The sequence below is a fragment of the Saimiri boliviensis genome, chromosome 16, assembly GCF_048565385.1.
Source record: "Saimiri boliviensis isolate mSaiBol1 chromosome 16, mSaiBol1.pri, whole genome shotgun sequence".
In the NCBI taxonomy this organism is placed as follows: domain Eukaryota; kingdom Metazoa; phylum Chordata; class Mammalia; order Primates; family Cebidae; genus Saimiri; species Saimiri boliviensis.
Genome location: NC_133464.1, coordinates 57,609,941 through 57,635,197, shown reverse-complemented (window position 1 = coordinate 57,635,197; position 25,257 = coordinate 57,609,941). Strand labels below are relative to the sequence as shown.

Genomic DNA, 25,257 nt, shown 5'->3' with positions numbered 1-25,257 from the left:
TCTAATTAAAGATGCATTATCTCTATGCTGCAATCCAAGCTCAGCTGCATTAAAATATAGATATGTGTGCAATCTACAAAACATTGCCAGGAGAAGTTAAAGACCACTTAAATAAATGTTGGGGAAGAATGATATTCATGGATTGAAGGACTTAATGTTAAGATATTAGTCTTCCCCAAACAGATCTATAGATCCATGCAAGCCCAGTAAAAATCCCAGTAGTTTTTATTTTAAACAAGCTAATTCCAAAATTCATCTAGAAATAACAAAGGTACTGAAATAACCCAAACCAATCTTGGGAGAATAAGTTACAGGACTTCAAGACTTACTATAAAGCTACATTAACACACTTTGGTAGTGGTATAAAGTCAGTCAAGTCCACTCCCTCCCGCTTCCCAATCTGCCGTCATCCCTGGAACGTGCCGGTAGCTTTCCCCATCCGATCTGCGTGGATCAAAGGGCGCTGAGGGAGGGCTGACCTACTGAGGAAGGAAACACAGCGGCACTGAGATAACTTCAGGTGCCGACCCTCGGTACCTTCAGATGGAAAAGGTTTTCCTTCTTGGTCTGGGAAGCCCACTAAAGAAAGCCTGGGCTGTGGAGTTGCGGGGAAGAGGATAGTGCCGGCGCCTGGCTGGTCGCCCCAGGAACCAGATGGTGTTTACACCGCTATTAGGGCGGAATGACTTCCGGCGAGCAACAACCGTTTAGGTTAGGACTCCCAGCCCCGCGATCGCGGGAATCTACGCGCCATCCGGGCCTCTGCTCCCGGAAGAGACCACGCAGACGCGAACAACGTAACGGAGACGAAAGGGCTTGGCTACCTGTGGCCGCCATGATTAAAAATTAGGGAAAATGGAGCTCGCAGTAGCTTGCATTATTGGCCGATCTACAAACGCCCCTAACCGCCACACGTTACAAAAGTGCTTCTAAGCTACTCCTCCTGAAAGCTCTGTGGAAGCGCCCGCCGGCGTTGGTGCGGTGAAAGAGAGGGAGAACGTGTAGGTCCCAGGCTTCTGTAACCATGGCTGCGAGGGGCGGGGACTGCGAGTGCTGGTCCTGGGCCCGGGGGCGGGCTGGAAGGAATCGGTCCTCCACTGTCCCAGCCGGCCCCGCGCCCGCAAGTTACCTCCCGTCCCGCTAGTGGCACGCTGCGTGGCTGCTCGTTGGCTACTTAGAACGGAAGCTCAGTTGGTGTTTCTCCAGAAGTTTCCCCTTTGGGCGGTGGCGGAGGTGGTAACCGCGATAGTAGCAGCTCTCGCGGCAGCAGCAGTGACTACGAGGGATGGCGGCGGCTGCAGCAGGACCTGCAACATCCCGGAGGTGCGTGTTTTTCTTTCCCTTCGCTGTTTATTTTACCCCCCTTTCCTTGGCTAGTGAGCCCTGCTGAAGTCGTTGTTTTCCTGACAGGTTTTTCCAGAGCTTCTCGGATGCTCTAATCGACGAGGACCCCCAGGCGGCGTTAGAGGTGAGAGCCCATTTCTGCTTCCTCCACTCTATTTAGGGGAACTGGGCCGCTTCGGGTCCCGGCTGACCCGCCTTCTCCCAGCACCGCGGGACAGGGACCCAAGCTCCTGTTGATGCTGCGTCTCAGCCCGGGTATTGAGATCTCGGTCTCCTTTCTCTGTCCCACGGTAGCCACGTTACCCCAGGCTCCTATCTTGCTCTTTCCACTCACAGACTCTTGCATTCCTCCAGCTCCTGAGAAAAGCCTTCTCTCTTTCTTGAGAGCATGGTTGGCATCTGTAGTTGGGCTGGAAGGATTTTTTCTAATGGCATTTATGACTAGAAGAGAAGGTGGACTCTGGGCTCGATGAAATTAATTTTTTCGTTTGACAATCATTCTTGCAATTCTTATGTAAAAGTGTCGGCATGAAGTCAGTCTACTGGAACAAAAACCTTTTCCCTCACGTCCCTGAAACTTTCCAGATGTCTTGTTCTTTATTTCCTCATTTGTGTATTCGTCAAAAAGTTTTTTGGAGTTGCTGTGTGCAAAGGCGCTGATTGCTGTGTATTAAAGTCTCGGTTATATACTTAGCTAACCTAGAAATCACTTTTTGTCGGTGTGCAGTGAAGACAAACCATAAAGCTGTAAAGGAATGTAAAAGAGCAAGAATTAAATAATAATAATTAAAAGCGCGCCTGAAGATCACAGAATTTGGCTAGGAGGTTTTTCTTTGCGTTAAATCACGGAAAAGAGGAAAGAAACCCTGTTTTGTTACTATGATCTGACATAAGAAAGTATAACAATTTAGGGCAAGACAGCATCTTTTCTAGCTATGACTTATAAATGTGCCACATGGTACTAGAGCCTCCGTTGAGGTGGTCTTGGAGCGGAGACCTGAAGGGGAACAAGGGAGTTAACTTGGAAGCTTTGGGGAAGGAGCATTCCAGGCAGGACCAAGAGCCAGTGCAGATCCCGAGGTAAGAATGAATTTGGCCTATGTATGAAGCAGCAAAAAGGCCCTGTGTATTCGAGGGCCCGTTTGATTAAGAGAGAAGGTTGGACAGGAAACCAGGAGCCCCAGGTCCTGTAAGGCCTTTTAGGGTCCAGATATGTTTTTTACATCTAAATATATAGACCAGGCGTCCCCAAACTACGGCCCCGCGGGCTGCATGCGGCCCCCTGAGGCCATTTATCCAGTCCCCCTCCGCACTTGAGGAATGGGCACCTCTTTCATTGCTGGTCAGTGAGAGGAGCACAGTATGTGGCGGCCCTCCAAGGGTCTGAGGGACAATGAACTGGCCCCCTGTGTAAAAAGTTTGGGGATGCCTGATATAGACCTTTAGAAACCGGGAATAAAGCTTCTGGGATCGGTTTGGGGATAATGTTACAGGAAGCACTAAGAATTTTTCTCCATAATTTCTTATATTAGCTAGACAGCTAATAACTTTAAGTTTACATTTGTTACTGTCCTCATAGACCTGCTTCCTTTAGAAATCCAGTTTATTTAAAAGTTGCTTTTAAAGGATATTAACATAATGAATTTTATTGTCACTTTCCATCTTATTTTACTTTAAAAATTTTTTAATGGAGGCATATATGAATCATGTAAATAACCCAGATTTTAAGTCTACAGATTGATGAGTTTTTACATGTGTGTACACCACCAGATCAAAATACAGAGTATAACCATTCATAATGCACCTTCACGTAATTCTTCTTACTGTTCTGCTGACTCCTGTTTTGACCTCCATCACCATCAGTTAGTTTTGCTTGTTCTTTGACTCATAAACAGAATCTTTGTTGAATGTAGATGTTTTGATGAATGTAGGCTTAGTAGATGCTTTGTTGAATGTTTTTGCTTTCATCATTACATGAGTATACATTCATATTGTGTGATGTGGTAGTTCTTTTACATTGCTGTGTAATACTCCATCGTATAATTGTATATGTTGTATAGATGGAAGTACAGTGCAGTTTATTCTAACAGTGGACATCTGGGTTATTTCTAGTTATTAGCTAGCATAAATAAAGCTTCTGTGAATACTCTTGTATGTGTATTTTGGTGAACACATGCATTTCTTTTGGTTGTAACTACCTAGGAGAAGAATTGCTTAGAATAGTCACGTGGCTAGCATTAGTAACTTCGTTTTTAATGTGTGGCCCTTGGCCCAGCAGCATCAGCATCACCTGGCAGTTTATGAGAAATGCAAATTCTTTTTTTTTGAGTTGGAATCTCACTCTGTCGCCCAGGCAGGAATGTAGTGGTGTGATCTCAGCTCACTGCAACCTCAGCTGCTGCCTAGGGTCAAGCGATTCTGCTGCCTCAGCCCTCTGAGTAGCTGGGATTACAGACAGGTGCCCGTCACGGTGCCTGGCTAGTTTTTGTATTTTTAGTAGTGTCGGGGTTTCACCATCTTGGCCAGGCTGTTTTTGAACTCCTGAACTCGTGATTTACCCGCCAAGGCCTCCTTAAGTGCTGGGATTACAGGTGTGAACCACCACCCCCTGCCTAAAAGTGCAGATTCTTACTGAAAGTCCTTAAGACTCATGTTGTCCAGTACTTCTTATCTTTCCTTTTCAGTGTACAGAAAAAGAGACCTGACTGAGCATGGAGGCCCACGCCTGTAATCCTACCACTTCGGGAGGTCAGGAGTTCAAGACCAGCCTGGGCAACATAAACAGACCCCATTTCTTTTTTTTTTTTTTTTTTTTTTTGAGACGGAGTTTCGCTCTTGTTACCCAGGCTGGAGTGCAATGGCGCCATCTCGGCTCACCGCAACCTCCGCCTCCTGGGTTCAGGCAATTCTCCTGCCTCAGCCTCCTGAGTAGCTGGGATTATAGACACGCACCACCATGCCCAGCTAATTTTTAGTATTTTTAGTAGAGACGGGGTTTCACCATGTTGACCAGGTTGGTCTCGATCTCTCGACCTCGTGATCCACCCGCCTCAGCCTCCCAAAGTGCTGGGATTACAGGCTTGAGCCACCGCGCCCGGCCAGACCCCATTTCTTAAAAAGAGAGAAAACCGAATAAATCCAAATAATCTGTCATAGACATGTACATACCAGTTACAGGCAGAAGGGGAGCCTCAGGACACAGGTTTCCTGAATTTTAGTCTAGTGCTATACAGCAGTGGTCCTCTAAGATGTGATCTCCAGATCACCTGCAGCATAAACATTGTAAATGCAAATTCTCAGGACTCACTCCAGACCTGGAATCAGAAACTTTGAGTGTGGGGAGGATGATGATGATAAGAACCAGTTGTATTAAGAAATTTTTTTTTTTTTTTTTTTTTTTTTTGAGACAGTCTCACTTTCTCGCCAGTCTCCAGGCTGGAGTGCAGTGGTGCGATCTTGGCTCACTGCAACCTCTGCCTCCCAGGTTCAAGCAGTTCTCCTGCCTCAGCCTCCTGAGTAGCTGGGACTACAGGTGCCCGCCACCACACCCAGCTAATTTTTGTATTTTTTAGTAGAGACAAGGTTTCACCATGTTGGCCAGGATGGTCTTGATCTCTTGACGTCGTGTTCTGCCCACCTTGGCCTCCCAAAATGCTGGGATTACAGGCATAAGCCACCGCGTCCGGCCAGAAACGTTCTTTTTAAACTCTTGAGATGACCTCACAAAGATGAACAGGTCAGTATAAATTATAAAATGATTGATAATGGTAAGTAGGGCTCAAACTTTGGTGAATGTGAGTGTATTTCCCTTGGATTTTCCCAAGGACTACTTTAACAGCCATTTGGGATTCAGGTCAGTTGGTATCATGTTAAAATGTATATATTTTATATAAGATCAGCCAATTAGGAATAAAAGAGAAATGTTCTTATCACATAAGCTGTTTCACATTTTTCATTCATTCTACAAAGAAAGGGAGTTAGTGGTGAATGCCAGTCTCCAGGCTGGAGTGCAGTGGTGCGATCTTGGCTCACTGCAACCTTAGTGGAGGTTGGAATTCAGTAAGGAGAGAAAAATGTGTGAATTTTGAGATTGGTTTGAGGCCCAGTATGCATGGTGGTTAAGAGCCCAGGCTCTGGAGTTAGAAACTCTTAGGTCAAAATTCTGGTTTTATGATAACTGTAACTTCATTAAGTTCTTGTCAATACTCCAGAGCAGATTTCTCATCTATCAAATGGGAATAAATAGGACCTACTTGAAAGGGTTATTGTGAAGATAAGTGAGGGTACCCTATATGCTTAATACAGTGCCTGGCGCATGGCTGTTCTGTTTTGGGAATAATACAAGTTGTTCAGTAATATTAGATCATAAAGTGTGAAGAGGCAAGTGCTAGAAGATAAAGCCTAGGTAAGTGGAGAGAGGCCAGGCCATCAAAGACATTAAATCCTAGCACAGGGTTTTTGGTTTTATCATATGATCATGGAGATCTGTGAAGAATTTGGAGGAAGGAAATGAAATGTTCTGAATTACAAAACCTTTAAAAACAGAGTAGATAATGAATTGGAGGAGGCACAAGGGATAGTGGATAGCAGGAAGATAATGGTGCAGACCATGTCAAAGATGAATATCTGCATTTAGGGCAGTGATTGAGGGCATGGAGGGAAGTTGTTTCATGTAAAACGCACTGGTCTTGGTGATGATTGGAGTATAAGGGATGACTCCTGAGTTTCTGGCTGGGGGAATGCATTAGGAATTGGTGCCATTCATATAGATAGCACTTAGGATGATAACACTTAGAAGATTGCAGTCAGCATGGGGGAATAGGTTGGAGGAGAGAAAGTAGTTTTAGATTGCCAATATTTGTATATGAGTTGCCTTTGGAACATTTCAGGTAAAGTCTAGAAAAAACTATATGCTGATGTTGCTCAGAAGCACTGTCTAAGCCGGGCACGGTGGCTCAAGCCTGTAATCCCAGCACTTTGGGAGGCTGAGGCGGGTGGATCACGAGGTCAAGAGATCGAGACCATCCTGGTCAACATGGTGAAACCCCGTCTGTACTAAAAATACAAAAAACTAGCTGGGCGTGGTGGCGCGTGCCTGTAATCCCAGCTACTTAGGAGGCTGAGGCAGGAGAATTGCCTGAGCCCAGGAGGCGGAGGTTGCAGTGAGCCGAGATCGCGCCATTGCAGTCCAGCCTGGGTAACAAGAGCGAAACTCCGTCTCAAAAAAAAAAAAAAAAAAAAAAAAGAAGCACTGTCTAGGCTCAAGATAGACTTGAGTCATCAGCATACATCAACACGTATGTGAAGCCCCCCAATAGTTAAGGAATCAAAGGATTTTTCTGGAAGGGAAGAAGTCTTAAGTACTGAACCCAAGGAAAAGATTAGTTTATAAGAGGCAACAGCATGGTAAGCCAAAAGGCCTTATTATTATTGTCAAGGGCTACAGAGAGATCAAGTCAGGTAGGAATCAATTGGATTTGATAAGGGGTTATTAGTGACTTTGAGAAGATTGACTATAGAGAGGCAAATATTTTCATATTCTGTGGTAAAGGAGATGAGGTCAAAGTAGAGACTGGGGAAAAGGCTGAAAAAAGTCTGCAGGGAGAGAAAGCAATACTTTTCATTAAGTGCTTATTGGATGCCAGGTACAGATCTAGGCAAGCCCAAAACCCTGAAATTATCTTCAATTTCTCTTATTCCACATGTTCACCCATTAGCAAGTCTTGCTGGTTCTAGTATATTCCAACTCATTGTGTTTCTCTTCACCTCTGTGGCTAAGATCCTTTTCTAGCCTAGACTTAATGTAGTGGTTTCCTAAGAAGTCTCTGTTTCCAGTCCTGATGTGATCATGTATTCACTATACTGCAGCCAGAATGACATTTTAAAAAAAAGGTAAATAGGACCATCTCTTTCTCTTACTAACAGTGAACTTTCCATGCCCTCCCATCACTCCTAACGTCCAAATTTCTTGTAACAGCCTGCAAGCTACACAGTGAGGCCCTTGAAGTAGCATCTTAAAGATTCTTTGCTGTCTTGGTTTGAGCCACACTTTCTGTTGATTGACTGTAACCCCCTGTGAGTTGAGGAGCATCTGTATATGTTACTTTCTGAGAGTCACACTACTAGGTTAAAGCAAAGTCAAATGACATATGTGGCAATTGAAATAATTTTACCATTTAAGAAAACTACCACATCCCTAGAGTTTGTAGGCAGTTGGCAGAAAATAAAAGTTTTCCTGTGTTCCTGCAGTTGTCCTTGATCTCCCTATTTGTATGATCTTTTGCATCATGATTTTTCCAGCTACCACACCTATATGTTCTGACTGCACAGGTTGAAAACCTTTCATTGTCTCTAATGTTAACTCTTGGTAGTTGACATAGCCATCTATTGGATTGTAGGATTTGAACAGAATGTTTAGTTGGGTTTTATTGGAGTTGTGTGCTATTGATAAAGGGTGGGAGAGGGCCAGGTAACTTGATTGTGTATGTATTGATTGTCTGAACCTCCCTTAGTGCAGATTTAACTTCTAGTCTTTTTTTTATTGGACAGCTTCATGTTTTCTGGGAATCTCAAATTCTATATGATGTTTGAATCTTCTCCAAATTTGAGAAAATCTGTAATGGCCAATGCATATAACAAACTCTTCAGAATATATGAGGTGATAATAATTACCATTTATTGAGTTCTACATGCCAGGATCTAAATGCTTTACGGTACAGAGATACTATATTAGATTGTCTACTTTTGGGAGGAGGGGCAGGAGAAGTGGGGGAGATACTGATTGTGTTATAAGGAAAAACTCCAAGGTTAAATACCTATTATCTTTCCTCCAAATAGCTTCTGACAGTAAGTTATTTGATTTAAAAATTATGTTTTAATTACAGTTTGATGGTTTTTTGAAAACTGTTACTGACACTCAACATGTTTGTTTTTGTAGGAGCTGACTAAGGCTTTGGAACAGAAACCAGATGATGCACAATATTATTGTCAAAGAGCTTATTGCCACATTCTTCTTGGGAATTACTGTGGTAACTTTTCTTACAAAGTATATTGCCTGCTTTTAATAAGTTTCTTATGCACTTTACCCACGACAAATTAATCAAATAAAGGTTGTCTTTGAAAATTTTTAGATTGGTCTTTTATAGAACTTAAAATAGGTCAAATGTGACAGACATGTTGAGCAACACCCATTTAAATTTTATGGATGTCTCTTTTGCTTTGTTGGGTGGAGAATATATACAGTTTTAATTTGCAGTTAATGGATATGCTGATAAAAAAAAACAGCATCGCCGGGCGCGGTGGCTCAAGCCTGTAATCCCAGCACTTTGGGAGGCCGAGGCGGGTGGATCACGAGGTCGAGAGATCGAGACCATCCTGGTCAACGTGGTGAAACCCCGTCTCTACTAAAAATACAAAAAATTAGCTGGGCATGGTGGCGCGTGCCTGTAGTCCCAGCTACTCAGGAGGCTGAGGCAGGAGAATTGCCTGAACCCAGGAGGCGGAGGTTGCGGTGAGCCGAGATCGCGCCATTGCACTCCAGCCTGGGTAACAAGAGCGACACTCTGTCTCAAAAAAAAAAAACAGCATCACATTTACTATTTGACAGTATTAAAATGAAATGCTCATTTGTATTTTTTTAATATAAAATAGAATGTGGCCAGGCGTGGTGACTTATGCCTGTAATCCCAACACTTTGGGAGGCCAAAGCAGGAGGATCATTTGAACCCAAGAGTTCAAGACCAGCCTAGGCAACGTAACAAGACCACCTATATTTAAAGAGTAATGTATTTCTGCATTTTGTAACTTTAAAAAATTATTCTGATAAAGAATCTGAAGAGGGAAAAACTGAATACTTTGAGTCAAATTACATAAATGATGTTAATGAGACAAGGAGATGAATTTTGTGACACAGCTGTATTCATTGACTGAAGAGCTTTAGGAAGGAAGCTAAATGTTAAGCCAAAAGGAAGGTACAAAAGTAATATTTATTTGAATTCTATCTTGTATTAGTTTCCTGAATTTAAAATTATTTGGCATTTCTAGCAACTCGAAAACTTAGAAATCTAAAACTGATTCATATGTTGTGTGTATTTGCTAGAATCTGTAAATAGTTGACTAAAAACCCACGTTTTTCTACAGTTGCTGTTGCTGATGCAAAGAAGTCTCTCGAACTCAATCCAAATAATTCCACTGCTATGTTGAGAAAAGGGTATGCAGTAGCTACTTTAATTGTTGAGCTTGGTATAGATAGTAGGTGTTTAATTTGTTGAATGAGTTCATTGCAAGTTTTATATAAGTAGTAAAATTCTGTATTTATATATTGTATAGCAGAGATACGATTCAGTTTTAAATACAACTTAACGGTTCTGTTATTTTGTTAAGCATAGCATGCGATAGGAGATCTATACTTCGTAAATTTTAAAATACTGATGATTGAAGTAATTTCAAGGTATAGATGAAACTGATAAGATTTCACATTCCTTTTTTGTTTATCATTTGGAATTATAGTATATTTGATTGACTGGAGAACATCCTATTCAGCCAAACTGAATAGGCTACATTTAATGCTATGAAAGCTCTGTATCTATGTACTTTATATCTCATTTTGTTTCTGTTGATAAGTGTAGCTATTCTTTAAATAAGAAACTTCTTTTATCCGTTTGTATAATTACATTTTGGAAAGAGCAAGTCTGTACAATTTTAAAGACAGATTTCTTCTGAACTGAGTTCTAAAATTGAATTTTACTAGGAATTGTACTAGATGTTAACAGTATATTAGTCTGTTGGTTTATTAGCATATACTTAAATTTTTTCTTTGAACAGTAGAAAATGCTAAGTTTTTTAATTTAGAAAGAAAGCTATTTTCCAACTCTTTGGTGTGTGTCTTAATTTGTTTTAAATATATTTATGCAGAATATGTGAATACCATGAGAAAAATTATGCTGCTGCTCTAGAAACTTTTATAGAAGGACAAAAATTAGACAGTAAGTATTGAAATTATGCTCTAATAAACTTACCTGTTTATATCTTAAATATCAAAGCTGAATTTTGTTAATGTTAATTTCAAGTTAATTGTAGAAGCCCAATACCTATTTTTCTCATCTTAATTACATTTCATATGGATTGCAGATATGAGATCACTTAAAATTGATTAAATTAGCCTTTTGGTATTTAAATTACGATAAACTTTACCATTAGAAGTAAAAAACTGCATATAAACACTTAACATGCTCTCTCTACTTAGTCTGGCTTTGTTTTTTTCTAATGGAGAAGTGAAAGTTTAATTTGCTTTCATGGTTAGAAGTCTCTTCATTTTAAGTTTCTCGAATTGCTGCGATGTGAAATTTTAACATTAAAGGTTTTTATGGAGAAGTAAAGTGTATGTTTGGGTAAATTATGAGAGAGTACAGAAGAAACACAATTTTGAGAGTATTGTGACTTTTAATGTTATATTTTTGAGGGGAATATATGAAAAGTATCACAGTGGTGTAGATACCTAGACATATATAGACATTGTAAGAGCCAAGAATTTTTAAATCTGAAAAATACTACAGATTATGAGTAATCTCAGAAAATTAGAGACTACATAATCCTTCTTATACTATCATTTTATCTTTATGTTATGATAGAGCTTTGCCACAATTCTCTAAAGAAGTAGTTCTTAACTGGAAACAATTTGTTTCCCAGCAAACTTTAGGCAGTGTCTAAAGAGAATGGTCATGAATGGTGGGTGGGTGGTGTGCTACTGATACGTAATGAGTATAAACCAGAGGTGCTACTAAATACCCTATAATGCCAAGGACAGTCCTGCCTGACAAAGAAGTATCTGGTTCAAAATGTCAGTAGTACTGGAGTTAAGATTAAGAAACTCCACTCTTAGTATTGCATGGTAATCTCTACTACTTTGAATGTTTGCTTTTCTGCTGTGTAGCTATTGAGAAAAAAGGATTTTAGGACTGATTATGCAAATGGAAGCTACAAATTGCAAAAGGAGAGGTCTGAGTGATAGGGCTTATTCTCAGACTTGCTTATCCCACTTTTAAATATATTCATGCAGAATATGTGAATACCATGAAAAAAACTACGTTAATAGTAAGGCTGTTCAGTCAGCAAACAGCACATCTGCACTCTTAGCAAATTCTAGAGTCAAGTTACCTAGTGCCTTGGTATGTATTTGAAAACCCTGAAGAAACACGAGTCTTAGCATTCTTTACATTTTCTCTCTTTTTTTTTTTTTGAGACAGAGTCTCGTTCTGTTGTTGAGGCCTCCCAATGTGTTGGGGTTCAGGCGTGAACCACTGTGCCCAGTCTCATCCTCTACATTTCTAAGCCCTATTCCTTTTAAGAGCAATAGAAATGTTTCCTGCCTAAAATTCCTTTTTTTTTTTTTTTTGTTGTTGGGAGTTGGGGCACAGTCTTCATCTGTCACCCAGGCTTGAGTGCAGTGGCACCATCGTAGCTTACTGCAGCCTTGAATTTCAGGGCTCACACAGTCCTCCTGCCTCGGCCTTCTGAGTAGCTGGGACTGGAAGTATGTGCCACCACACTGAACTAATTAAACATTTTTTTGTAGGAACAAGGTGTTGCTACATTGCCCAGACTTGCCTCTGAACTCCTGGCCTCAAGTAATCCTACTGCCTTGGCCTCCCAAAGTTCTGGGATTACAGGCATAAACCACTGCATCTGGCCCCTAAACTCTTTTCTTGAGTAATATCTTAATATCATGCCATTGACATTTATTCTGTAGTTATTTCAGAGGTGACCTTTAGGAAAAGGCCTCTGTGATAAAATTGCTATGAGGAGATTTCACTTAGAAATAAATTTATCTTTAAATCCAGAAAACTTTAGTTTTTGTTGTTGTTGTTGTTGTTGTTGTTTTGTTTTGTTTTAAGACGGAGGCTCAGACTCTGTCGTCCAGGTCATAGTGCAGTGGCGTGATCTTGGCTCACTGCAGCCTCTGCCTCCTGAGTTCATGTGGGAATTCTCCTACCTCAGCCTCCTGAGTAGGTGGGACTACAGGCATGTGCCACCACGCCTGGGTAATTTCTGTATTTCTAGTAGAGACAGAGTTTTATCATGTTGGCCAGGCTGGTCTCAACCTCCTGACCTCAAGTAACCCACCTGTCTTGGCCTCCCAAAGTGCTAGGATCACAGGCGTGAGCCACCATGCCCAGCCAAATCTGAGAAAAATTTAAGTTAAACTTTCAGGCTTCTATTTTTATAAGACAGGGTAAATAATTTTTACCTTTGCCACTCTTTGTGTGGTAGATTGCTTGGTTTTAGTTACTGATTATTTAAAATAATAGGTTACTAAAATCTAGGATTTTGATACAATAGTTCTCTAGAATACAGTGTGTGTGAGAGAGTTTATTTAAAATTTTTATTAAGCCTGTGTAGTTGGATTTCTTTTATAAATTAGCAAAGTATAAATTTTTGTTTTAAGAAAATTTTAATTTAAAATTTTCAGATTAATCTTGCCTGCAGTTAACTTGAATTAATAAGCTTTTATTTAGAGTACTTTAAAATTTTTTTAACATGTCTCACTGTGTACTATGACTGTTTAAATGTAATCATTGTTCTGTATTTCCAGAAAAGAAAAATTTGTCTATGCATATGTTTACACTATCTATAAATATGTAATACATCACCTATAGCCTCTCAACTGCCATGTAACTTGAAGATACTACCAAACTTCACATACTTTAAAGATGCTGGTGTTTGTAGGAAAGGCATGGTAACAGATAAAGCCACTGAGAGAATAGTGGACTGAACAGGTAGCTGCATTGAAGAGCAAGCTGGGACTTGGAAAAGCTTTTGAACCTCACCTCAGCTCCCGGATAGCAAGCCTCCTCCCCCAACAACTGATGGCCTGTTGGGAGTCTGATTTACATCTGATTTTGTTGTGTGTGTGAAGAAGCTTCTCTAAGAGCAGAGTGACCGGGGGAAATGTAGATTGTTGGTATCTGTGAAATTAATAAGGTTGCTGCAGGCCGGGCGCGGTGGCTCAAGCCTGTAATCCCAGCACTTTGGGAGGCCGAGGCGGGTGGATCACGAGGTCGAGAGATCGAGACCATCCTGGTCAACATGGTGAAACCCCGTCTCTACTAAAAATACAAAAAATTAGCTGGGCAAGGTGGCGCGTGCCTGTAATCCCAGCTACTCAGGAGGCTGAGGCAGGAGAATTGCCTGAACCCAGGAGGCGGAGGTTGCGGAGAGCCGAGATTACGCCATTGCACTCCAGCCTGAGTAACAAGAGCGAAACTCCGTCTCAAAAAAATAAAAAAAAATAAAAAAATAAAAATAAGGTTGCTGTAGTTAAAATTTTTAAAAAATCAAAATGTTTCAGGATGAACAACTAAATGTTAAACTGTTGGTATATTTATAACTAAAACAGAGTTGGCAATAAGGTCTGTTAAGACAGATTTTATTCACTGCTGACTCCCCAGTACCTAGAACAGTGCCTGAGATGTAGTAGGTATTCAGTAAGTATTTGTTGATTAATAGGTTGTACAGAGGACCGATGTTATAGTCAGTTTCTTCTTTCTAGGTGCAGATGCTAATTTCAGTGTCTGGATTAAAAGGTGTCAAGAAGCTCAGAATGGTATGTAGGTCTCCTGTGGTATTTCAATTTAAAAAGTAAATATCTGAAATTTTTTGGTTTAAACAGATTTGTTTTTACCTTTATGATTTAGTTTAAATAGTATACATTTTCTTAGATATGGACTTCCAAAGATATACAGGGTTTTGCATAGCGTCTTACGTTGAAAGGGAGATTTGGGTGGATTTGCTTGTATGGTATTTCATTAAGAAATTACTAAGGGGCCCAAAATGAATTCAGGATACAAAATGAAACCACTTTAGTTGAAAGGTATGGAGAATTTGCTTGCTTAATCAATACATTTGTGCTATAGAAATCATATAAATAACTTTGCTTATAAATTTACTGTTACCTGAAAATGCTTCCTTTTTATGTTTTTATAGGCTCAGAATCTGAGGTGGTAAGTCCAAAGTTTTTTCTTCATGTTTTTATTTACTTACATTAAATTTAAAATACCAGATATATTTGGGACAAGACTCAGGATGAGCTCACTGCTGGTTAACTATTAAGCAGTTCCATTTAAGTACTGGTTCCTCTAGGAAACTGAAATAAAATCATTTTTTGATAAATATAGAAGTTTCTAGTCATGAAAATTATTGGGCTATTTTAATGAATTTAGTGTGTGGTTAAAGTTGATTTCGTGTTTTAGTATGGTCAAGATGATTATTTTTTCCTTTCTACACCTTATCACATTTATTTAGGTTCAACAGTTTGAATCAGTTGTAGGGATTTTTATGATAGGCTAAGACAAAAGTTGAGGAAAATTGGAAATGTTTATCTCTAATTCAGTGTAGTGTTTGTTGTTTTGGACATGAAAACTTTCAAGTCTTTTCAGTTAATAAAGATAGTGGAATTGAATAAAAGTAACTTTAAATTTTTTTTAAAAAAGACAATGTGAAAAAAAAAACACAACGTGTTGCTCTGTCACACAGGTTGGAGTGCAGTGGTGCCATCATAGTTCACTTTAGCCTCAAACTCCTGGGCTCAAGCAGTCTTCCTACCTCTGCCTCCTAAGCAGCTGGGACTCTAGGCATGCTCCATCAAGCCTGGCCAATATGCTGTTTCTTTAAAACAATTTCTGAAACAATGCTATTTTAGTTTAGGGGGTTGCTGAATCTTAGAACTGACCATTTTATGTAAGCAGCCTTTTCTAATCATGCCTTTAGAAGTTCTCTGTTATTTAAAGGTCTGTTATTTTAGAGAAAAAAAGTCTTTCCTGAAATTGAAACTAAGATTTTTTTTTTTTTTTTTGAGACGGGAGTTTCACTCTTGTTACCCAGGCTGGAGTGCAATGGCGCGATCTCTGCTCACCGCAATCTCCGCCTCCTGGGTTCAAGCAATTCTCCTGCCTCAGCCTCCCAAGTAGCTGGGACTACAGGCACGTGCCACCATGCCCAGCTAATTTTTGTATTTTTAGTAGAGATGGGGTTTCACCATGTTGACCAAAATGGTCTCCATCTCTTGACCTCGTGATCCACCCACCTCGGCCTCCCAAAGTGCTGGGATTACAGGCGTGAGCCACCGCACCCGGCTGAAACTAAGATTTTTTAAATGCTGAACATTCTAATTTTTTTTGAAGACTAGTTGTATTTAACAATTACAGTCACCATACTTTGTCTTGAAGAAAGTTTTCATGTAGTGATTTCATATCAAAATAACTGCAGTGTTGGATAAATTAGTATAATACATGTATTTTAATATACAGTTGCTAAGCTGACTTGTAAAAATCTTTCTCTTTCAACTTGCCAATATCAATCTGCATCCCAGTGGATTCATCAGTCAAAAATCAAGTAAGTGTTTCTTTTTCATAAAACAATGCGTGATAAATATGCCTAAAGGGGGAAAAAACCCTGTAATTTAATACAAAGTAAGCAAATTCTTACCATGTGATCCTTAAGTTTTTGTTTTCTAACATTGTGGGAATAGCCTTATGTAAAGCTAATTTTAAGGCTGTTTAAGGATTAATAGTTATACTTAAGTTAAATTTTAAATCATTTCTCATCTTTAAAGATGCTTCCCTTGGTTTCATATTACATTACCTTTCCGTATGTTAAGGGGAGTCTCGTCCAGTTAAGTTTATGTTACTTCATAGGTAAACAAGTTAGTAGTAGACTTAACAGAATTGTAACTTACCTTGCCTTTTATATTTGGAGCAAATTTTTCATGGGAAAAATCTATATGAGTTGAAAGTTAGTATTGCTGAGGGCAGCAGTTATAATATTGAATAAACAACTAGCAAGCCTTTGACTTAATTACTCATTAGCCTGTGTACAGCTTCTGTTCTTAGGACTGTAACAGAAAGAAACACAAACTGTTGATCTGGAGCTTTGCATCCTTACTGAATTGTAAAAGGAACTGAGACTCTTAAAGTTCACTTCTTTAATCAAGGTGATTTTGGATATCATTACCTAAAATGACCTGGAAATGTTAAAACAATCTATTCATGGTCGTTGTAGGGAGATACAGAATGAAACTCCAAGCACCTAGTAGATAATGGAACTTTTACTTGCCCTAGTGACAGCAGCAGGAGTAGGGCACATAACCATGAAATAATAAGGTGTCCAGAGCATAAAATAATCTAACATCTGACTTAATATATGTGTGTACTTGATCCTAGGAGTGTATGTAATAGGGACAGAATAAACAGCCCTGCCCTCAGGGAGCTTTTAATCTAGTCTAATTTGAAAGAGAATTCCTGCGTTTCTAGAGCTTTCGGTACAAAAGGTGCACAGAATTAGAATCTAGATCCATTAGTCTTCTTGTGTATCTTGAGATTGAAGGAAAGTGTTGTATTTAATGTTGTGCTTCCCACAGTTATATGATTTTAATTTTAGCTTATTTGCCTCATTTCCTGTGCTCAAGTCTATCTGCTTCCAACTTCAGTTATGGGAGTTTGGAGTATTGACTCAGGCTGACCTGGGTCCAGTGCACTACTGCTGCTGACTAGCTTATTGCTTCACCTTTCTGAGCTTAAGTTTTCTTCTCTGTAAAATAGGGATTTAAGGGTTTATCTTTACTATTTGGATGAAATGAGACTGTAAAACTGTTGATGGCATATTAATATTAGCTGTTTAAAATAAATTACATCTTTAATATTTATATTAGCTTAAGCACAACAGTGCTAGAGATATGAATCAGAACCCAGAAAATCATGTAAGTATTTAAGTCTACTGGAAAGGTTTGAACAGCATCTACCTTACTGTTTTTTTCATTAGGGCTGAGCATAAAAAACGAGTTATATAAAGTTGATTCTGTGAATCAATAGCTACTTTGCTGTTTTCTTCCTCCAGGTGGAGCTCTTGTTATTTATCAGACTAGTTTTTGTTTTGACAACAGCTTCAAGAAAATTAGAAATGTTATTTTTCTTTTTTTTTGTAATAGGTATGACTGGTATCAAACAGAATCTCAAGTAGTCATTACGCTTATGATCAAGAATGTTCAGAAGAATGATGTAAATGTGGAATTTTCAGAAAAACAGGTCATTAGACTTTAAACCATTTTTCAATGTTGGTTACTATTGTTTGCAAATTTAGTATATTGCAGAATAATCTATAACAGTTTATCAGATAAATGTCATTTCCTCCTGAGATGGTGTGGAAAATGCTGAATAAAATCTGAAGCCATTGCTTTGAGATAAGAATAAGTATGTTGTAAGTTATAGCTAGATGTGCTTTTTTTTCTTTAGGTTTGCAATTCAAAGCAGAACCTAGGTTATATTAGTAAGATAATGTGATTTGGTTATACTTGTGTACTTAATGAAAAAGGTCTGGTTACTTTTGTGATCACACATGTCTTAGAATTGACTAACCATGTTAAATGAGTATGACTTTTTTTTTTCTTTTTTATTTGAGACAGAGTCTCGCTCTGTTGGCCAGCAGTGGTGTGATTTCAACTCATTGCAATTGAACTCCTCCTCCTGGGTTCAAACAATTCTTCTGCCTCAGCCTCCTGAGTAGTTGGGACTACAGGCACATGCCACTGTGCGCAGCTAATTTTTGTAGAGACGGTGTTTCATCATGCTGGCCAGGCTGTTCTCAAACTCTGGACCTCATGTGATCCACCCACCTCTGCCTCCCAAAGTGCTGGGATTATAGGCATGAACCACCATTCCCAACCTCATGAGTATGACTTTTAACCGCTTCATTTCTTAGGGTTTAGTAGAGGACTTCATGATAGATGATTTGAAAGAGGTAGTGGTAGAACTAGATGTTTTGCACACGAATAGCCTTTTGTTATATATCATTTTGCTTGTGTATATTTTGTTTTCTTGAGATCTAGATGTCAAATAGGTGTGATTAAATATATGATAAATATTATGAAACTTACTCATTTCTGCTATTTAATGATGTATGTAAGAATTCGTGTCAAGGATATCAGATGGGGAAATAAGGTTCTTAAATCTTTGAGAACCTTTTCAGGTTCTTTAATATTCCATATATAGTGTTTAAAATAATTTGTAACATTATTGAAGTTCTGTAATTATTTTATCTAAGTTTTTTGCTCTCCGTTATATACATTTACAAAATGTGATGCTAATTTTGTGTTCCTTAGTTGTCTGCTTTGGTTAAACTTCCTTCTGGAGAGGATTACAATTTGAAACTGGAACTTCTTCATCCTATAATACCAGAACAGAGCACATTTAAAGTACTTTCAACAAAGGTAAGACAATTTGAAAGAGTTGTTACTAGTAATATTTCAGAATTACAGAAGTACTGGTAAACTAATCACCCATGTGTTTGTAAGCTTGTAGATTCTTTCAGCCACGTACCTTTAAAGGGGACGGGAAAATAAGGATGATATTTTTTGAGTATCAGGGTTATTTTACCTCTTAAATTCTAGTACAGTAAAGTCTAAGAGTCCACTTAGTTTGTATGATGTTTGTGCACTTATTAGGACAGATACAATGTTTTTCAATAAGATTTTTTTAAAAAGATAGATAAAATCAGCCTGTGTTTAAGATTTGATCTGACAGTGTCTCTTGAACTTGCCGGTTTTGTCTGCTTTGATGAACAAATACTTTTCTCATGCTATCTCTCACACAGTTAAAAATATAAATTGTTATAAAGATGAATCTGCTTTTTTTTTTTTGAGATGGAGTCTAGCTCTCTTGTCACCCAGGCTGTAGTGCAGTGGCGTGATGTTGGCTCACTGCAACCTCTGCCTCCTGGATTTAAGTGATTCTCCTGCCTCAGCCTCCCAAGTAGCTGGGACTACAAGCACGCACCACCACACCCTAATTTTTGTATTTTTAGTAGAGACGGGGTTTCACAATGTTGGCCAGGTTGGTCTCGAACACCTGACCTATTTTTTTTTTTAATTAAACTGAATTTTAGATTATTATGAAGGAAAAATGAATGAATTATTTAATTAAACTAAATTTTAGATTCCTTTATATTTTTAAAAAGAAGTAAAGATATACAATAGAATTAATATTCAGGGAATATTTATCACTCAAAAGATGTAGATAGTAGTGTAATTTAGTAGGAAAAGTACTGAACTGAAAATTTAAAAATCTGACTCTGGATCTTTGCTTGCCCTGTGAATTTAGTCCAGACACAAAATGACTATAAGACTGAACTTTCAGCACCTTTGAAAAGAGGGCTGTGGACTGGAATCCTTTCAGCTGGATAGAATTGTGTGAAGGTATATGATAAATGATGAGTTACGGGAATAAATGATGTAGGTAGGCTTTTTTTTTTTTTTGAGACAGAGTCTAGCTCTGTTGCCAGACTGGAATTAAGTGGCGTGATCTCTGCTTACTGCAACCTCCGCCTCCTGGGTTCAAGTGATTCTCCTGCCTCAGCCTCCCGAATAGCTGGGATTACAGGCACACACTGCCATGCCCAGCAAATTTTTGTATTTTTAGTAGAGATGGGGGCTTCACTATGTTGGCCAGGATGGGCTCATCTCCCAACCTTGTGATCTGCCCTCCTCGGACTCCCAGAGTGCTGGGATTACAGGCATGAGCTACTACACTAGGCCTACTACTCCTTTGTTATACACAAGTCCTATGGCATGCTGTGTTTATATTTATTAAGTTGAACTTCTAAAGACATGGGAAGGTTCCTGTTGTGGAACAGGATCAGGGTTGGCCTGTGTCATGAAGAATGATAGTTAGGCCTGCAGAAAGGAGACAGCTGCAGAAGGTTGGAGCAGGAAGTGCAAAGTGAAGTAGTAGTTTTTTTGCATCTAGTTAAAAAGGCTCTGCCTATTTATTTGGAGATTGTCAAGAACAAAGCTGGTTAATTATGAGGCAGATTTATGAAATAGCTGCATGGGACAATAGAAGGTGAGGAAAGGGATGAAATCTTACCAGGATTTTGGTCTGTCACTGGTCTTATCCACATAGTATAGAATTTGTTTAATAAAAGAATTTTGAGTAATCCGACACAAAACTCTGGGTAGATTTGAGAAGGCTATGGTTCAGAAAATTATGAATTTGACTTTTTTGGTATATTATCAAGAGATTGCTAATGCAAATGAGCTGAGATTATGCCATTGCACTCCAGCCTGGGCAACAGAGAGAGACTGTTTAAAAAAAAGAGAGCGATTGCTAATACATGTCCATTTGAAGTAATTTAAATTGAGTGTGAATAAATGATAAGTGACTTAAGAACTTGTGTTACTGAGCCACCTGATATGGTGGAAGAATATCACTTGTGGTAAATACACAGTTGTGCGGCTAGAGTTGAGGATGTAATTAAGCACTCTCTAATTGTTTTTTCTCTTTTGAAATTCGGATTTGTTAATTTTAAACATTCTTTAACTATATTGTGTTCCCAGTTTGCTTTTTCTGCCCCTTTCCTCTTTAAATGCCAAGTGACTACTTTTCTTCCTTGTATAGTAGTTCGTTTATGTGTACATTTCATATCCCTCGTTCCTATGTAAGCCTTTGAGGATAAGAAGCATGTCTTATTTGTATCTTCGTGTGTGCTCCAGTTAGAGTTCCCAGATAAAGTATTCACTTTTTGTACTTCAGATAAAGAATAACTTTTTATTATGTAAGTATGTTTCATGCTGTATTTTTATTTCCTAAACTTGGCTGCCCTCACCACATGCATTGCACTGTGAGTGCTTAGTTCAATGAATGAATTAAAATTGGGTTCTGGTTTTAGTCCCATGACATTGGCAGAGTATTTTTATTCTTAGTTTTGCAGGTGGAAAAAAATCTGAGGTAAAGGACTTTAAATACTTTCCCCAAGTTTACTTAGTTAACCAAATTGTTCAGCCTGGCCCAGGAGACATAAATACACTTCTGACTGCCAACCAAACTAGTACATCTTTGCTTAGGTTTTTCTAAGTTTGAGATTCTAAAGTTGTATTCTAAAGAATTATTGTGTTTCTTGTCCTGACCCTGGTATCTCCACATTGTATATATATTTTGACACACACATAATCTTGTTGGATTACTAACTCTTAAACTATTTGAGGGGAAACAAATTGAAGGAAGTTTTCTTGGTTATGTCTTAAGGGAAATACATGAAAAAGTCTTTGAATTTCCTTTTGCATACAGTAGAGGGAGACAATATTAAAATACTAAAAATAAAATCTCTGGGTTACTGAGGCTTACTTCGTGGACACTAAGAGAGAATAGTACTAAAATAATTTGTTTTCATGTATTCAGAATCTTGATCATTCAGATATCTTGGATCTTTGTGAATTGAGAAAGGATGCATTTTTCATAGGAGAATCTGCATAATATTAGAGATCCGTAAAATTTACAGCTTAAAATGGTGATTTCTTTGCTTTTGGGAATTCTCTTTTCTTTCCCACCTTGAAGATTAAATGAATGTTGCAGTAGCCAGTGGTTAAATGTTATTAATTTGAGTGATATATAATTTGTGATGAAAGTAGGAAGAGGAAGAGATAAAACCCTGAAATTAATGAAATAGCATTTCTTAACTATTTTACAATGTAATATCTAATACGTTTTTCCAAGCCAGGGTTTATATTTTTTCAGTATCTATGATAGTTATTGCTAGCTTTTACTGAATATCAGCTTTCATGTCAGCCTGTTAATTTTTTAGAAATTAAGAAACTTTGATTTGAAGGTCTCTTAAAAAAAAAAAGAAAAAGAAATTAAGAAACTGTATTTCTTTCAGTTCATCTTGTTAATTTCATGACACTGTTCTCTCATCAGTATCAGAATTGTGACTTTAGTGGCACCCATATTGTAAAATATTCATTTTAAAAATTAATTTTTATTCCCTTTAAGATTTAGAATTCTCAAGTTGGGCATGTTGGGTCATAACTATAATCCCAGCACTTTGGTAGGCCAAGGCAGGCAGATCACTGAGGTCAGGAGTTTGAAAACAGCCTGGCTAACATGATAAAACCCTGTCTCTACTAAAAATAGAAAAAAATTAACTGGTGTGGTGACAGTCACCTGTAGTCCCAGCTACTTGGTACACTGAGGCAGGAGAATTGCTTGAACCTGGGAGTTGGAGGTTGCAGTGAACAGAGATTGCATCACTGCACTCCATCCTCCTGGGTGGCAGAGTGAGACTCCGTCTCCCAAAAATAATAATAATTCTCAGTCTTTTGGGTGAATTTGCCCTTCTGAAAATGTTCTATTTTTAGTCATAGTAATTTTTCTGTATTATACATTTATAAAATACGAAGGCCTGGAATTATGAGAAATAAAAATGTATGTCTTAGAAACAAAATAGCCTCCTTTTCTCTTCACGCACTAAAATTTGAGAAGTTTTAGAGTGAATCCCTTTTCTGTTTTGTTTTGTTTTGTTTTTGAGACGGAGTTTCACTCTTGTTACCCAGGCTGGAGTGCAATGGCACGATCTCGGCTCACCGCAACCTCCGCCTCCTGGGTTCAGGCAATTCTCCTGCCTCAGCCTCCTGAGTAGCTGGGATTACAGGCACGCGCCACCATGCCCAGCTAATTTTTTTGTATTTTTAGTAGAGATGGGGTTTCACTATGTTGACCAGGATGGTCTCGATCTCTTGACCTCGTGATCCACCCGCCTCAGCCTCCCAAAGTGCTGGGATTACAGGCTTGAGCCACCGAGCCCGGCCTGTGAATCCCTTTTCTTAATGTTCATAGAAGAATATATGTGTGTTAAAGAAAAATCCTGGTGATGATGGAATGGGGTATCTGGGCAGGATGTTCCTGCTTATCTGATACATAGATATGAGAATTTTAAAAATTTGTTTTGTTTTGCTTTTTTGATACAATGGTGTTGATAATAGTGAGATTTGTTCGATTTTTAAAAAATGAATTAGTTTTAAAAATCACAAATTGTGGATCTTGAATGTTTTTTTTTCTGTATTTTGTAATGTATATTCATATATTTTTAAAAGAAGAATTTTGCTCTACATAATTTTTAAACAGCTATACTTTGTCAATGTTTTTATCATGCTCTTACATATTCAACAGCGAAGTATTTCAATGTGTACATATACTGTAGCTTATTTAACCAGTCCCATTTTATTTGACCTGTGGAGAATTACAATAGCTGATTTGACTGTTGTATCACATGCCAGGCACTGTACTGTGTATTATATCATGTAATCCTGATAGTTACTGGATGGTCGAGGATTTTTATCCCCAGTTTACAAGTAGAGGAACTTACGAGATGTTCAGTAATTTGCCCAGGTTTTTCAGCTGATTATACTGATGAGGATACTGATAATAGCATTCTGTTGTTATTTGCCAGACACGATTCTTTATTCTTTTCATACATAATGTCATTTAATCTTTTTGAGAACCCTAAATGAATTAGGGCCTACTAGTCTTATTTTGTAGTAGAAACTGAGGCTCACTGAGATTAAGTTGCTTGCTTATGGTCATACATCAACAAATGGCACCTATTTGTGACTCTTCTAATTATACAACTGATTTTTATCTTATTATCAACCCCTGCTTATTTCCTCAGAAATAAGCAAAAATTTTGGCTAAAAAAGGCACTTACAGCAAATTATGTAATATCTTGGCTCACTCATCTCTAAAATACGGATAACAATCTTTTTTTATAGGGTGATTCTATTAAGTAAGATGGTATACATGAAGCATGTAGCACACAGGTTATGTATTAAGAGCTCAGTAAATGTTTCTCGTACTATTCTTAGTGTTTTATTTTCGTTATTTAGATTTTTATTTAGCCTGTAAATGCAGTAAGTTCATGTCATAGAAAATCTGGAAAAGATAAAGGAGCTTAGGAAGTAATCACTCAGACTCACCAGTCAGATGACATTCTAGCATGTTTCCTTTCAGATAACTCGATTATTTCCCGATGCGTAGGTCGATCACTACTCATGGCACATACTGGAATCTTTTTGTTTATGGGAATGTCTCTTCTGATTAATTAAGAACAGAGATTGTATCCTTAGCTACCAGCTCTGTTTCTGGTTCAGAGTAGGTACTCGGCAAATATTTGAAATGAAGCCTGGGAAGACCTTTAATTTCTTGTCCATTCATTGCCATTTTTTTGCATTTAAAAAGTGATTATAGAAATACTTTAGTGTAAAAACAAGGTAGGTGTGTTAGTTTGGGCTCAAAGACTGAGCTATTATCAGACAGAGGAATTTGATGCAGTTAAATATACAAAGAGCTCAGTAAGAGTATGTTGGGAAGGCTGTATTCTGAAGATCAGAGGAGCAGTTATTTAATGAGTACAGTCTTGAAGTATATGGTTCTCAAAAGTTTGCCAATAAATTGCCCTAGCTCTTTAGTCTCTGGGAGAGGTCCCTTCATGTCAGTCTGTAGTGGTAAGTGTGATCTTATTACCACTTAAGGTGGTGGTGTCTGGATATCATGATTTGCTTAAGAGGAATGACATCTCATTAAATCTGAAGTTTCTTTGATTGGAAAGAATTAAACTCTCTGCTATGCAGAAGAAACTTTAGAAGTGGATGGTAATACATGATAATGTTGAGAATTAATGATCCAGCACAGTAGGCATTCTTATGGATAATCTGTGAATACTCTTTTGAGATATTAGCACCTTGAGACCTTTCCCTGTACATATGAGAGCAACATTCAAGCGATCTACTAAAGTTTTAAGTTACTTTAAAATTATTTTTTACTTAAAATAGAATGGTTTGTTAATGGTTGCAATAAAAACCTCTGAAATTGGACTGGTGCTAATTCTGGAACTGTGCTAGAATCATCAAGACTTAAAACTTCATTTTGAAAAGCATGTACAAACATTGCAAGTGAATTAAGTGTAAAAAGGAATTAATAGGGAATTAGTCCCTCCCTTTTACTTTTTTTTGTGGAGGGGGAGAAAGGATCTCACTCTTGCTTATGCTGGAGTGCAGTGGAGTGATCATGGCTCACTGGTCTCCATCTCTTGGGCTCA

At 38.4% G+C, this 25,257-nt stretch overlaps 1 protein-coding gene across 2 annotated transcripts in view; it reads left to right on the top strand.

The window, feature by feature from the left end:
• The first annotated feature begins 1,080 nt into the window (after nucleotides 1–1,080).
• SUGT1 (SGT1 homolog, MIS12 kinetochore complex assembly cochaperone) overlaps nucleotides 1,081–25,257 on the top strand; it is a 53,359-nt gene continuing 29,182 nt past the window's right edge. Inside the window, exons 1-11 of one of the 2 annotated variants that reach the window (XM_074387648.1) lie at nucleotides 1,081–1,323; nucleotides 1,411–1,468; nucleotides 8,282–8,372; nucleotides 9,484–9,553; nucleotides 10,258–10,328; nucleotides 12,403–12,498; nucleotides 13,892–13,945; nucleotides 14,326–14,342; nucleotides 15,710–15,732; nucleotides 17,324–17,420; nucleotides 18,494–18,601. In XM_074387648.1, coding sequence (XP_074243749.1) covers nucleotides 1,286–1,323; nucleotides 1,411–1,468; nucleotides 8,282–8,372; nucleotides 9,484–9,553; nucleotides 10,258–10,328; nucleotides 12,403–12,498; nucleotides 13,892–13,945; nucleotides 14,326–14,342; nucleotides 15,710–15,732; nucleotides 17,324–17,420; nucleotides 18,494–18,601 — 723 coding nt within the window. In that variant the 5' untranslated portion in view covers nucleotides 1,081–1,285. The remainder of the gene's footprint in view (nucleotides 1,324–1,410; nucleotides 1,469–8,281; nucleotides 8,373–9,483; nucleotides 9,554–10,257; nucleotides 10,329–12,402; nucleotides 12,499–13,891; nucleotides 13,946–14,325; nucleotides 14,343–15,709; nucleotides 15,733–17,323; nucleotides 17,421–18,493; nucleotides 18,602–25,257) is intronic. The other variant, XM_003927186.4, reaches the window with a different exon arrangement.